This window comes from Ochlerotatus camptorhynchus, unplaced genomic scaffold, assembly GCF_037179485.1.
Source record: "Ochlerotatus camptorhynchus isolate MF236.1 unplaced genomic scaffold, CSIRO-AGI_Acam_v1.1 ptg000622l, whole genome shotgun sequence".
Taxonomy (NCBI): domain Eukaryota; kingdom Metazoa; phylum Arthropoda; class Insecta; order Diptera; family Culicidae; genus Ochlerotatus; species Ochlerotatus camptorhynchus.
Window position 1 is genome coordinate 265873 of NW_027041101.1, and position 16570 is coordinate 282442.

Genomic DNA, 16570 nt, shown 5'->3' on the forward strand with positions numbered 1-16570 from the left:
GAGTCTGAATGATTGAGAGGTAAACGAGCCACTGACAGCTGAGCACTCAGTCAGTAGCTCAGGTACCCAATATGTACTTGTTTTGAATGACTGAGCGTACATTTTCTATAGAAAAAATGACACAATTGCATGCTGTGTGAGCGAAGGCAAGCGGTGTGAGTCACCTGTTCGTGAGTGACTGAATGTTTTTGTTGGCTCTTTCATTGCCTCGTCCTTTACCGTTTGGTACAAACGGTCTTCACAGAGCGATGGATTGAATAGTGCAGGGCTTTGACACTCAGCCTAAGCAGTCAATAATTTTTCGCTCTGCCTATGAGCACTTGAAGGTTTTGCAATAATTTCTGAGACACCTAGAGAATCTCGGATATTTGATCATCCTGAAGTATTGTGAAAATATCCTGAGAAGTTTTTTAAAATCTATGATCCTCTGAAGGTCTTTGTAATTATATGAGATACCTGCTATCACGAGTGAAACTCTAAGAGACTTTATTTTAATTGTTGGACAGTTGAAGATCTTCAGAATAGTACTTAATCATCCTAAAGTTGCGTTGCGTTTGTACCAGCAGAGTAGTTCGTAGATTGCATACTGGCATCTGTCATGTATCTACTTTAACGTTCTTATTATGATTGCTTAGAGAAAACTATTTGGGAGTGAATAGCTCTCCAATCAAAGTACAGAACTGGAAAAACACGACAATTACCATTGCCGGCCACGTCCATCTTCTCCGTTACGGGAAAGGAATAATATTGCTGGTGAAACATCATCTTAACGGGAGGCGAAATTGGATAGTTGGTTAGGAGATGGGCCAGGATTCGCTTAAGCAGGTGATACGACCATAGTAATTGTTTTGTTTTTGGAGGTGCTTGGGAGTAAACCCACGATCTTCTACTCAGTAAGCAAAAGCGGCAGCCACCAAGCTGGCCGAGCTCCTCAATTTAAATGTTGGGACCTTATTTTGTAAAGTTCTTAAGAATACTGATTGAAATATAACCTAAACAAAATTAAAATTAAGAGTCTCATCCGAATCAAATGATTCCAAGTGCTATGGATTCATAGAAAATAAGTTAAAATTAAATATAAGTTGAAAAAAGGAGCAATCCCACCAAATCAGTCCAAGTGAATCTTAGCTCTGTCACGTTTAGCAGTATATAGCAGTTCCGATCATAGACGGTCCGCCTTACGGGGATCAATCATCTGGTCCGATGAAGTCGATTACTCCAAGTGTAAGAGGCCAAGTATTAGGTTCAGCACTGCAACTTGCATCTCCTTGACACGAACACGAAAACGATGGGACGTCCGCGTCCGATGCGAAAGCGCTTGTCAATGGCAAGCCGTAGGGACGTACAACCAGTAGGCGTTCGGGGATGCGATGCAACACTCGTAAGTTTTTCACTCTTTTTAATCTTCAGTTATGGAATTAGTTTCAGTCACTTTGACGGGATCAGCAACCGAAAATTTACGTGAAAAAAAAAAATCCACAAATAAAACGGACAACATCCCAAGTAACATTTAACGTTTTATAAAAACACTACAAGGCTTCTATAAAACAACATTCATAAAACCCTGGTCAAGACAGCTTTGCCACCAAAACCTCATTAAGACTGGAATCTGTCTAGTTGGCCCACCCTGAAGAAGGTTCTAAAGAGTGCATTATCGAGAAATTTCAAGAATGACTTGCTGCAAAAAGGTTATATGACGAATACATTGAGAACCATTTTAAATCCTTATTAAAAGTATAATAAAAGCCATTTAGCACCAATACTTGTGCCATTTGCCTTTGACGCTTGCTAAGCGCACTAAAAATAAAGCAGCAATCAAGATAAAAAGGAATACAGAAATATCGTCCGACCTTGCCAAATTCATCGTTCAAAAATGAATCTGTCAAAAATGCTCATTGATGCATTGATGAGAATAAAGTTATTTTAAAGGAAAAACATCTTGAAAAACGAGGATTGTAGAAAAGCAAATGGAATAATAACAATATGGCGATGGCATAAACTTTAACTTTACATTGGACATTTGTAAAAAAGCTGTTTTGTTTTCATGAAATCCTCAACAAATGCAAAACATTTTAATGCGGCTTTTATGAAGATAATTTGCAGACTGAATTTTTGTTTTTATCTGAAGCCATTTTGCTTTATCCTATTCCGTTTAGTTTTATGACGGCATTAATGGTGGCAAAGTTGCCTGGAAAAAGTTAAACGTCAAAATTTGTTTATCTTTCGATAGTTTTGTTGTGCGATCATTGCAACGATGTTCTACTCAAACGTTGGATCAACAAGTTGCGTGACATCCTTGATAAGGTCAATTCTTCTATTGGAAGCAGTTACTCAGGAAGTGAAGGGTCACCCACAATATCTAGTCCGTCACCGTCACCGTCACCGTCACCGTCACCGTCACCGTCACCGTCACCGTCACCGTCACCGTCACCGTCACCGTCACCGTCACCGTCACCGTCACCGTCACCGTCACCGTCACCGTCACCGTCAGCGTCAACTGACAGCTTGGTTTGAGCCAAGGCTATTCAGTTTAGCAACCCACAAAGATGCGTTGCGCTCACTGCGCGTCAGTACTAAAACGCTGACGCTGTGCTAAATTTTGAAAATTTTGAAAATTGCTGTTTTGTTACATCAGCGTAATCAGAAGCGTATGTTGTGCTGTGTTGCTTTGAACACATCATGGAAAACATTGTTAGTAGGAATTTGCATTTGTTAGAAGGGCCAACCCCAATTCCCAAACAAATTTCAGTGATTTTTTTTTCAATAAAATACAACTAGTGAAATAGCTTTGTATACAATTTAAACTATTGAAATGTTTTATATATCCTTAAACAATATTGTGTGAATACATGTTTGGCCAACACATTTCGGTTAACGTATGCAGATCGTGTCGCATTGTTGTCTCTCTGATGGGCCGCAGAGTTAATACATCTCAGAGGAACAACTAATGTACGCCATTCACCAGGTTCACTGACGTTCCCATCACCATCCCTCCTGGCTCTGGACAGCCGTTGATTGAAGTTGTCTTGAATTGGAGGTAGGTCAACACCTGGATATGGCTGGAGCAAGTTATTCTTAAGAGGAAATGCAGCACCCCCAACAATGATATACGGCATCACTTCATTTGAGCCTGGTAACTTGTCCGGTGCTGGCAAATCCAACTCGCCATTCACCAATCGCCTCCCAAATTCAGAATGTTCGGACTTTTTTTTTTTAAATACATATTAAATCTTCTACCAAAACAAATGATCAAAACGAGATTATGCTACTGTCAAAACGTAACGCGTGACGCATGATTGTGCGCAAGCACTGCGTCAATGCGTCCGTCAGCATTTTTAGTACATGACGGATGCGTTGACGCTGACGGTGACGGACTATTGTGGGTGGCCCTTGAGTCTACGTAACTTGGAACAGGTGGAAGCTCAATCGTTCCCGAAAAGTTTTCCTTCTTCCGGATGAGTTTCCTGTCAGCAGTTTTCCGCAGTCCCAGTTTGGCACTGATGCTATTCGGATCATCATCGCAACGTTATTACTGGAGAAGGCTGCCATTGACAATATGCTGTGTATTCCCATCAATTTTAAGCGTCTATTTTGACGGCTTCTCGGCTGCTCTGCTGTTGACCGATTTTGCCGGAGCTGACCTCCCAGAAAGTTCTGGAATTGGATTCCTTTTCTCTTCCGTCGACAGCATTGCTAGAATTATTACTCGATTATCCTTTGGCATTTCCTTGTGACTCTGCGCTAGGAAGCCCCACTCGATTATGTTTTTCTCTGTCTCTAGGCGGATCCATCTTTTTAGTTTTATTTGTAAACAGTGGGAGGTTTTGTGATACACTTTATTGACACCAAAACGCATCAATGTATGCTTTTTGATCCCGTTTGAAACCGAACGGTTTCATAATTGCTTTTATAATGATAAAACACCTTTATGGAGAATTTTGTCGTGACATCAATAAAACAAATACCAATTCATTTGCTGAACAGTTTTATAAAGGGATAGAGTGCTGCATTAAATTAATTTTTAAAACCAGACACTTTCTGATTTTATCGTCAGAATTTTAAGGTTTTTAAAACAGAATTCTGCTGAACTACTGAATAAATGTTTTGCACTGTTAAGGTGATACTCTAAGAAAGCCTTAGCATGAAACTTGAAAGGCACAAATGTCAGCTTTCCAAAACATACAAATTTGAAATTGCTACTCCTTGTTTGCTGTGCTACAGAGAGTAGCAATTTCAAATTTGTATGTTTTGTGGAAGCTGACATTTGTGCCTTTGAAGTTTCATGCTAAGGCTTTCTTAGAGTATCACCTAAAATGCTGTATTTAAACTAAAAAAGATTGCTTATTGCCGTTATAAAACCACAATAAATCAGAGTGAAAGCCGAAAGGCTATCACATTGTTACTTGGGATGTTTGTTAAAACGCACAGCCTACTCTCCCAATAATAATATCCAAAGATTTTTTTAGAGATCTAATCTGATCAGATCTGATTACCTGGAATAATTTCTGAGTCACGTGGTATCGTAAGAGAATATCTGATAGACGTAATTTGAATTTTTGGATACCTTTAGAATAGTACCTTCAGGTTGTAAAAATATGCTGAGGATTTAATGAAGATCTCTGATCACCTGATGGCCTTTGGAATAATTTCTGAGCAACTTGGTATTATAAAATAATATCGGAGAGACGCAATTTTAATTATTGGACAGTAGATGACAGATGCAGATGATTGAAGGGCCTCATAGCCTAGTCAGTAAAGGCACGGTATTACCAAGCCGGAGGCGGCGGGTTCGATTCCTAGTCCGGTCGAGGGAATTTTTCGGGTTGGAAATTTTCTCGACTTCCCTGGGCATAGAGTATCATTGTGCACACAATATACAAATTCATGCATTGGTATTGGCATCGAAAGCTCTCAATTAAAAACTGTGGAAGTGCATTTAGAACACTAAGTTGAGAGCACGCAATAAGCTAATATGCACTAAGCAATAAGCTTGAAATGCGAATAAGAAGAAGAAGAAGATCATTGGATTAATTTATAAACCAGAGTATTGAAATATATTCAGAGAAGGTGTTGTAGATCTCTGATCACCTTTAGATCTTTGGAAAAATTAGGAGTCATCTGGTTTCTTAAGAGATGTCTATGATGTAAAGTAAATTTATTTGCTCGATCAATTTGTCGATTTTAAACAATACCACAATGAGGTTCCGTTTCTTCACCTCGTTTTCCCCTGGCCGTCTGCCATCTTTCAGATTAGAAGCTCCACAAATACATCCATAGAAATTTGTAACAGAGTTCCATTCGTGTTTCAAACCCGCTCATAAATAAAACAGAATAGTCAAGCAGTTGCAAGTATGGTGCAAAGTAGTGCTCGAATAATGAAATTGCAACTCAACATTGCGAGGGGTGTGTTTCTGTTCCAGTTTCAAATTGAAAAAAATCCATATAAAATACCATTTTACCCTCACCACCCCTACGTCAATTTTTTCTGAAATCTTGGTATAATATATTGCTGAGTTGCTCGGTCGTGCCAAAATGACTGAATTGTATTATTTGATCGAGATTAATCTGAACATTTTCAAAGTCTGAAAAAAAAAACGGTAAAAAATCTTTTTGAAAACAGAATACGACTTGCAGCAGGCAATTTTTTTTTTGTATTTACATCACTTCCTAATTTTATTCTACCTATGTTAAAGGGGTAGACCCGTTGGTATGAATGGGATGAACCCTTCCTGTGAGCCATATCCTCCGTATTTTTTATACCTAGACCGAATACTTAAGCGCCTACCAACCTATGAACCGATATCATACATCGTTCATAATTGCTTCGTTCAGGATGAGTCTCGCAGTCATATTATCGTTCCTTACAGTGTTTTCCACACAAAGTGGAGTCAACTGTGGACTGTTGGATATTTTCAACCACAAATCGGACTACAATTTAGCTTCAGCGATCGATATAGCATTTGCTTTATCAAGAAATGACATAGAATTGCTGCTAACTGGAGAGATCACTACTCCAATCGAGGAGGATGTCACTTTCTGGTGTGGCAATAGGTTTGTTTAATTTGAGTTTTCGATGCATATGCAATTATTAACTTTCTTTTTTCTCCACAGAGAATCGCCAGAGTTGGATCAAACATATCTAGATGATCCAGACATTCAGCTGAAGATCAATTTCACCAAACCGATCATGCTCGTAACGCACGGATGGTTAGATGACCATACTATGAACTGGATCCAAGAAACGGCCCAGGATGCTCTCGACAACATCGATATCAACGTTTGCATCGTAGGATGGGGTCATCTGGCAAGGTACCAATACTACCAGTCAGCCAGGAAGCATACCCTGCTCGTATCGGGTTACATGACCAGATTCATCAACTTTCTGAACCTAGAAGGAATTCCTCTGGAAAAGGTTACTCTGGTGGGTCACAGCTTGGGTGCGCAGATTTGCGGTCAGGTAGGTTACAACCTCGACGGACAGCTGGGCGAAATTTATGGACTAGATCCTGCTGGACCTCTGTTCACCTTCCCGGTCGACCTTGGACTGCGATACCGGCTGGATCAAAGTGACGCCAAATACGTTCAGATGATTATCACCTCTCGATACTCGCTGGGTGTTGGAAAAGGCGATGGCCACGAGAATTTCTATCCCAACGGTGGAGATGCACCGCAACCGAACTGTGTCATTCCGTTGACGAGCGATGCCGAAATGGCCGATCAGATAATTTGCAGCCATTTGCATGCCACTTCACTGTTCCGATTGTCTCTCGATCCGGCCCTTGTTTTCAAGGGAAGACGGTGCTTCAACTGGATGTCATACCGCTTGAAGACGTGCAACCTGAATCCTGCAGATGTTATGGGTGTTTACAGCCAAAAGCTTGATGGTGATTTCTACCTGAGGACTTCAGATGATTCACCGTATGTGTACTAATCAACCTAACTGATAGATCTTTAAGTGTGAAAATAAATTTACTATATTTGCTGAAATATTCCAATTGAGTTAATTTCCGATCAGGTCAACGTCCCACATGATGCAATTACCATCTCCGGTAGCAAACAACAAGTCACCACTATTACCATAACACGGCCAAGTTCAACGTACGCTTATCTCCCACCGACTTTGATTAAATCATTTTGCATAACTCGACTGCATGGTAAATTTATTCATCACATTACCATCACCTCCTGGCTGCTGCTGCTGAGAAAACTGCACCCTTTTATCATTTTTTTTTTCGTTCACTGCCTTTCTTATCTACCAACCAAACACCCGTCTCTCTGTCTGAGCTCCGGTCGTTGTCATCTCACATAACTTCATACTTCATATAGCGCTTGCATTTGCAGTACAACAACTAACGACGACGATGTATGGAAAAAGAGCGAACACTACTAGCAACCAACACGTGCTCTTGGCGCTTGAACTTGCCCCCTTCCGATGCACAACCGACGTGACCCCACCGTCGTCGTCGTCTTCGTCGTCATCATCATCGTAAACATAGACTCTTGCTTAATTGAAACCAACAACCTGGGCCAGGCTAGGCCGGGGCATGGGTGCAAGCACGAGCAGACGAGCGGTAATTTCCATTTAAAGGGAATGCCTGTCGGAATTTTCTCTATTATTCAATTGGCATCATAATTTCTTCCCCGCGCCATAAATAGCTGGTGGCAAGAAGAAAAATGGATCATGTTGTTGAGCTCATTTACCGAAGCTGCCTTTTTCCCAAACTGGCATTGGAAACACGATGGCATCATAGTGGTTGGCGGAGGTAGTTTATCTTCTCACTCTCGGTTTTTTTTTGCGCTTGCTTTTAGATTTGTTATGATTTAATTGATGCTGTGTGGTGGCAGCACGAAAGAAAGACTATATTATGTGAGAGAGTGACGCTTTTGCTGAAACCTATGAGGTTATGCCACGGTTGCTGGGGGCTCGCGAAACTGAAAGTGCAATAGCGTCACGTTTTGCCGCTGTTGTTACCATTTTCTGCAAGATAAAAGGGAAAAACATGCTGCACGAGTAATTAAAACGAGGATCAATGAATTTTAATTTTCTTCCACTCGTCCCGGGCGCGGCATGAGCTCGCATGGCTGTAAAGTGGAAAACTGCAGCGTTGATGAACTATTACTCAGCTGCGATGATTGATTGGAGAACCAGTCGCTTTTCCATACTTGGCGAAAGACTAATTCTGGTAAATCAATCGGATTATACGCATCGACCGACCGACTCAGGCAAATCATCGCGTTAGTTGAGTCATAAAGTAAAGTGTCACTAATTATATCATCGCGTCGTCGTCGTCGTCGTCGTCATCAAGGCAGCGAGCAAAAACACTTTCATCTAATATGCATAATTCATGCTGCGCCGGGGTTTGAAACGAGAGCAAAAAAGTCACATAATTAAAGACAATTACAGTGGCAGCACACCTCCCTTGAGAGAAAGACTTGAACGCTCGCTTAGGAAGCGACGAACTCACTTGGCGACCATTGGGGGCCATTGAACGCGTCATCGCTTCGCGTCACCATAGCAACCGGATGAACTTGAACTTGAACTGGTCGGGCCCCTCTTTCCGCTTGTCACAGAGTGCGATCCTTACCGGTCCGATCAGCGGCGGATGTTGTGAATCCATAAATATTCTCGGTAGGCTCGATAGATGGCGCCGATAATGAGGCGTGGAGGATCGATTTTAGAGCAGAACAAAAGGAATAGGACCGGTATGGAACTGAAAAGGAAGAGAACAATTTAAGCAGGTGCGTTTTAGCAGCACCCTGGGAATGAAAGGCAAGGGACTTCCAAAAAGGCATTAATGTGATCAAATAGATGATTTAGAGCCAGTTGTGCGGACAGTTTGAGGAGCCAAACAGGAATAGGTCAATTTGGTGCTTTGCTAGGCAGTTTGTGGACCTGTTTGTGGGCCGTGATTTACGAGACCATCTAAGAAAGATGAGTCATAAAACGATTGTTGCAAGTGGTCGAGTTCAAAGGCGTGTGAACTTTTCGGAATTAAATAAAAGAAAAGCGACTTACTGAGTCAGTCCGGAGTGACCTTTGAACAGTGCCGTTTTATGTAACAGCTTTTGGAGAGGAAGAATGGAACGTTTGAAGTTTTGGGATTTTTTTTTTCATATGAGCAGTTCCCCAAATAGCAAAAAAAAAATTGTTTTTTTTTCTTGATCTTTGAATTATTTTTGTTATGAGCAATCATTGACATTTGTGCATAAAATTCGGCCATTTTGGATCTTGCAATAATTTTTCAAAGTGGCATATTTTTCATTAAACCATCGTTGGATGAAAACGTCACGAAGTTGATGAGGAAAATAAAGTCTTTGTATTAAAAATATACACGGTTTTTTTTGTGATTTTGGATAGAAATTCCATAAAAGTGTTGAAAACTTAAATAATTCAAAATATCATTGTTCAATAATTATATTTATAATGTTTAAAAAAAAACCAATGAAAAATTCAAATTTATAAAAGATTGAAAACTATGGACACGTTAAAAAAACAAAAATTGAAAACTACAACTTAAAAGGTTTCAAATATTTATACCTTTAACGTTGTTTTTCTTTTTAATTCTACTACTATTGTATCACTTTCACTAATTCACTTTCCCTTATTGACTTTTATTATTTACTTTCAATATCACTTTAAACTATAATAGACACGTTTCGTTTACTACTTGAAAACTTCTTCAGTGTCTAGTCATAGACTAGACTTTTTGTTGGACAGTCAAAGATCTTCAATAAAATACTAAATCAACCTGATGACTTGAAAAAAATATCATGAGAAATTTTTGGAGATCTCTGATTAGTTGAAGGTCTTTGGAATATTTTATGAGCCACCTGGCATCATGAGAGAAAATCTAATAAACGTGATTTGAAGATCTTTAGAATGATACCTGATCAACCTGAAGTCATGACGCAAGCACTTTTATGGAATTCTGTGAACATGAAGTTCTATAATATATTATGACATTCCCAGAACTTCTGTGATGTTCCCGGATCTTTTATAAAATACCTCTCACTTCTATGAACTTACATGAACTTCAAAGATACTCCCTGAAACTTTTTAAAAAAACGAGTGCTTTATGAAGTCCTTGGATTTGTTTGTAATGCTCTTCATATTTTTATGAAGTTCTCTGAACTTCTATGAAATATCATCAAACTTCTAAGAAGTTTACAAAACTTCTGTAAAATTCCCAAATTTCTATTAAATCCTCTCAACTACTATAAAGTATGTTGAAAGAGGGAAGGATTAGTAATTTCCACTCAATTCCACTACCTTATTTGCGTATCCATTTCACCAATCAAAGGAAGGGAGGAGAAAAGCAGCGGTATTAAAAACGCTTGCCAAATCGTTTTCTTCGTCTAGTGGAACTACCAGCGGAACCCAAACGGTCGTTTGCTGTTTGATCACTCGCAGCATGGGCGGTACACAGTGGAGTTTCCAAATGAACCAACCTTCATCTCTCCGGCCGGAACCCTGCCACGCTGGACTTCTTCCTGACGAACATCGGTATATCCAAACCGGTGGCACACAACGACCTTAGCTCAGACCAACAACCGGTGGTGGCTGAAGTCTGCATCAAAGTGGCTGCTGCTCCAAGTTGCCAACGATAGGACTACCACCACGTAAACCGGGCCCAGTTCGGACGTGTGGTGGACAGAAACATCGACGAAAATCCGCCGCTTGACACCGTAGATGACATCGACCGGGCGCTGGCAGTACTTCATCAGGCCATATCCATTGCTGACAAGACATGTATCCGTCAAGTTCCTGTGAGGGGTAAGTTTACTGCCATTGATTCCCACACCCAAATGATGATTCGCCTGAGAAATATTCGTAGACGCCAGTTTCAGAGGACTGGAGATCTCGACAAAAAAAAAACGTGAAACGGCCGATCTGAACAGGCAGATTGCTTCCAGAATGGACTCACTCCGAAACGAATGTTTTGGACGTGTTGATCCCAAACCTGTTCCACCTTTAAGACTTGAAAATGATGGCGCACGGCTCTTAACACCGAAGGAGAAAGCAAATGCGATTGGTGATCATATTGCTGCATCGCATTTGCTTGGCTCCAATATCCAAAGCCCGCTAAAAAATCAGGTGACGCAATGCGCCCACAATTTAGATGTCTCCCCTTGTGTCGTCCTCCGGAGGATAAAATCACGGTAGAACAGATTTGCTCAGCGCTGAAATATTCTAAGAATATGAAGGCCCCCGGTTTTGTCGGCATTTTCAACCTAATTCTAAAGAGACTTAGCACGAAAGTGTACAAGCTTTTGACCGCTATCTTCAACAGATGCTTCGAACTGCACTATTTTCCAAGCATCTGGAAGATGGCGAAAATTATACCAATTCACAAACCGGGTAAAGATCCAACATTGCCGTCTAGCTACAGACCGATCAGCCTCCTTTCAGCGCTGAGCAAATTGTTCGAGGAACTCATTCTCAACCGTTTGCTCAAGACTGTCGAGGAAAGCAATATTCTCCTACTGGAACAGTTTGGTTTTAAGGGGCATTCCACAACGCACCAGCTAGTACGGGTTATGAACAACATCCGAAGTAACAAGGCTGTATCCAAGTCCACAGCCATGGCCTTGTAAGATGTCGAAAAGGCGTTTGACAATGTATGGCACGACGGACTTATACTCAAGCTTTGCAACTTCAACTTTCCTTTACATTTGATAAAAATCACCCGTAACTACCTTCAGCAAAGGTCATTCAAGGTATCGTTAAATGGTTGTCTTTCCGACACGTTCTCCATCCCAGCAGGCGTCCCAAAAGGTAGTTTGTTGAGCCCTTTGCTTTACAGCTTATACACTTCCGATATACCCGATCTCGGTAACAGTAGTCATGTACGGCTCAAGGGTCGAGTGGTCTACAGAAGTAATTTATCTCGGGATGTTGTTTGATGAAAAGCTCCTATTCCGCTTGCACATAGAAAAGACGTTAGTTAACTGTTCAAGCTTAGTTAGGTGTCTGTATCCGCTCATTTGTCGCAGATCTCGTCTTTCTATGGTGAACAAACTGGCCGTCTACAAACAAATCATAGCACCTGCAATTTTCTACGCTGCTCCGGTGTGGGAATCAAGTGCACAGACTCACAGGAACAAAGTCCAGGTGGCAAAAAAAAGGGCTGATGATGATCCTCGATCGCCCCTTCGACACAAGGATAGCAGAGCTTCACCAGGAAGCGGATATTCCAAGAATAGATTTCAAAATTACCGACATCAAGACTAGATTTGATCAGAAATGCAACATTTCAGAACATCCTTTAATAAGCAATTTGTATATAGTAGGTTAAGTGAAAATAGTAGTAGTAGATTAGTTGTAGGCTGTAAATAGTAGTTTTTTAGTAGTATGTTGTCAAATTCAAACCAAATCAATTCAACTAAAGTGGTAAGTCCCTAAACAGGTCTAGTAGGTCTAGGAAATTTAATTAATAATTTTATATTAATCAAAACAACTAAAGATGAAAATATACCTCTGTGTCACTTGTAACAACAAACATGTAATCCCATTGCAAACAAAAGAAATAAAGACCAATTTAAGTGAAAAAAGTTTTCTTCGTCATTCACTTTTGAGCAACGGACGCGTAAGCGTCGGATACGACATATGAGTGGAACAGTACGTATCGCACCAATAGGAAGATGACGATGGATGCACCCACATCGACCAGAGCCGCTACAATTTAACTTGACACAAACCATTTAAAGTTTAAATGGGAATTACCATGGGAAAACTTTTGTTTTTGTTTATATTTATCGAATAATTCACCACATCAATATGCTTTTAAAAATGATGGCAGTGATTGTAGCAAATTTTCTCAGCTACAACTTTGTTCTAAACCACTTTTCAATCAAATGCACGGAAAAAAAGTTATTAATGATTCAAGTCACTGATGTCTTATGATTATGCTCATTCAACTGTTCAACAGGCAACATTGGTGTTTCTGGTGAGAAGAATAGAGCACAAATATCATGGCTACTATGTCACACTGCAGAATACAGTGTTGCTAACAGAACAGCTGCTTGATCATGCCATAAGGTTATCAATCTCATTTAGCTGAAAAATGACATTTCCCAAAATTGTAGCTTAGAAAAATTACTGTAAGAATAGTTATAGAACTTTTCGAAAAAGCAATATGAAAAATGGGTAGAAGACAATGAACAAAAAGTTAGGTTTTCCCATAGTAATTTCCATATAAACTTCGAATGATTTGTGCCAAGTCAGTTTCTTACCAAATGAGTTTAAATTTTGGGAGGCTAATCAGGACCTGATTTGAAGCCGTTTGAGAACTGTGGAGCGAAAATTTCAAATTTTGCATCAGTCTACTGGGCCGCCGTTATCCGGTCGGCATTGACTTGCACTGGTGTGAAAGAGCCAAGTAGCGCTAGCTGTTCTTTTACAACAATCCAATTCAATGCTGGCCGGAGCATGTCTTGGTTTGGTACATAATCCAGATCTTAGATGTAAAGTATTCATCACCTATTTCTCTTACCATCGGCCTATACTTACTGATATAGGTAAGTATTTAGTAATATCAACTTTCAGAATTTAAGGTGACAAACAAACTTTTAAATTACAGGAATCAATAATCACTATTTTTTCATCAGCTACACGGCAGCCCCCTCCCCTTTTCAGGGCCAACAATTCAAAAACGGAAAGGGTTAAGATAATAGATTATCGATCAATTAATAGAACTAAATGTTCAACATATTTGTTCCGTCCACTAGCGGTTCTACGTCAAGTTTCCGTTCGTGCCCCTAGGCACAGACCCTTATACTTTTTTATACTGGTCAGAGGAAAATAATAAACAACTTTACACGGCGATGCATCCGCTAGTGTGCGTGCGTTAAACGTCACTCATCTCTAGTCTGGCAAACCGACACCAACATCTGAGAGAAAGTTTGCTCTATTAGATGATATAGTTAGTTTGTGTGGGTGTGAACAATTTACGATTAAATGCAAACGAGAAAATCAACGTTTTAAGTCATCGTTTACATTTGGTACATAGGCCCTTTTCACATGTTGCTATAGTTACTAGCCACCTCCATGATACGTAATTTTATTAAAAACTGACAATTGTATGCGGTACACGGTCCATGAAAAAATCTCTAAATTGGGTGCGGGACATTTCACCGAAGGACGTTTCGCCGGAAGTCATTTCGCCGAAGAGCATTTTTTACGGTTTTGAACTTTTCTCAAAGCTCAGGAAATTTAGAAATCAGTCTCGAAAAAATATTAAGAAAGTTCGATTTTTTCAACCTGGCAAGCTATTCAAATGTAATACTTCCTTCTTTGAAGCAATTCTATTGAGTTGTACTGGTTTCAGAAATTTTCAAATAATAGTTTTTTGTTATATAAATAATGCTTCCTTCTTTTAAACATGACCAGCAAGGGGGAGGACGGCTTTAATGCAAGTGTCTCTTTAGCTAAGAGTTACTCAGAGTAAATCTGATTTGCTCGGATCTGCATCGGAAACAATAAAGAATAAGGTATATATCACGTAATATTTGAAAAGGGCCTATAATCAAAATGTAAACAAATCGGTCTTTGATACCATTCTATAGCACCGCTTGATAGCTACCAATCAAGTAGGAATGTTCCGCATAACCGGTAAAAATCATAATAAATAACTCGATTTTCAAAACGGCCGAACAAAGAAATTTTTCGAATCATTTATTGAACCGCACGCTAAAACAGCCAACCATATATTATTTGGATGTTGTGTACTGAACTGTAGAAATGCTAACAAAAAAACTTAGATTTTCTTATAAAGGAATAGAAGTAGGCAGATTATTTACAATCCATTTTCTGGTTTGTTTATATTTTGCCCTTTTACAATTTTACGCGAGATAGGAATTAAGATGATGAAAAAGGCAGAGATTATTTACAATCCATTTTATAGTTTGTTCTATAATAAAAACTTACTGTCCGCTTTCCGACATGCTTGCCCACATAAATGCGAATCATTACTTGACCTTACGGAAAATGGTTAAAAATGGTTTATAATCCCTGCTAAACTTCAACTGAAATACTTATGTAACTTTACATGAACATTTGTGTGATAAAGTTTTAACCTTAGGGGCTGATCATTAACTACGTAGACAGGTTTTTGGGATTCTTGACCCCCCCCCCCCCTGCGTAGACAATTGTCCACACATTTTTTTTTAAATTTGTATGGTCCGTGGATAATTGCCAACCCCCTCCTGAACTTTCTACGTAGTTTATGAACAGCCCCTTATGTATTATGTTTTTTTGGAAGTGAACCTTACAAATAACGGGTTGTTAAGCACAATTACCATTCAAAATAGTTGTTTTCTCCATACATTTTCGGAGAGAGAACTATATTAGAACCTTTTTACTTATGGTTTGATAACTTTCATGGTAATGGTTATGGTAGTCGGTAAGGTTCATAGATGGTTTTGTAACATCAATCAACTTTATGTGGAATATATTGCAAATTGGTTGGCTGTAAACTAATGATTACCAATTCGCGATATATTCCACGTAAAGATGACCGATAATACAAAACTATGAATAGACCTTACTGGCTACAATAACAATTACCATTAAAGTTATCAAACCATAAGTAAAAAGGTTCTAATATAGTTCTCTCTCCGAAAATGTATGGAGAAAACAACTATTTTGAATGGTAATTGTGCTTAACAACCCATTATTTGTAAGGTTCACTTCCACAGAACCATAATACATATATAAGGTTAAAAATTTATCACACAAACGTTAACGTAAAGTTCCATAACCATTTCAGTTAAAATTTAGCAGGGATTATAAATAATTTTTAACCATTTTCGGTAAGGTCAAGTTTTGGTTCGCGTTTATACGGGTGGAGCTGCAACCTGAGTGTGAGTCCGTTGATGAGGAAACATTATTCTGGTATTCAGTATTCAAGGCAGTGAAACAGTGAAAAATAAGTCTTCTGCAGCTGTTCATCACTTTCAGGTGAAGATTTCAAAAAAACCTTAAACGAACCTTAAACCCGAATTGTTGATAAGAAATAAATAAGACCTTTTGGAAAAATCCACTAGCAATGAGAGAAAGGTTCACTCAGAGAGCAAGATAGTTGCTCAGAGTAACTCTAGATTGCTCTAAATTTTTCACTGCCGCCCCCCCCCCTTCGATGACCAGTTCTTTCGAGTTGTACTGATTTCAGAAGTTTTTCAATAATCAATATTTTAGATTTAAAGGAATGCTTCCTTCTTTTGTACATGAGTTCTTTCGAGTTGTACTGATTTCGGAAATTTTTAAATAATCAATGTTTTACATTTGAGGAATTGTTTCCTTCTTTTAACATGACCAGTACTTTCGAGTTGTGCTGTTTTCGTTATTTTCTAATTAATAAATATTTTGATTTTTAGGAATGCTCCCTTCTTTTAAACAATAGTACTGATTTTGGAATTTTCAAAAAAACAACATATATGTATCTATTATTAAAATGCGTTCTAAAATCATTTTAATGTGTATTGATTCATGATTAAAATTCGGCGAAATGATCCATTCGGCGATATATCCTTCGACGAAATGTTCTTCGGCGAAACGTCCTTCGGCGAAACG

At 39.2% G+C, this 16570-nt stretch overlaps 1 protein-coding gene across 1 annotated transcript; it reads left to right on the forward strand.

Moving 5' to 3' along the window:
* Positions 1-5833: 5833 nt before the first annotated feature.
* LOC135714145 (lipase member H-like) lies at positions 5834-6931 on the forward strand. The gene is made up of 2 exons (XM_065237434.1): positions 5834-6051; positions 6112-6931. The coding sequence occupies exons 1-2, from the start codon at positions 5834-5836 to the stop codon at positions 6929-6931; spliced, it is 1038 nt and encodes a 345-aa protein (XP_065093506.1).
* The last annotated feature ends 9639 nt before the right edge of the window (positions 6932-16570 follow it).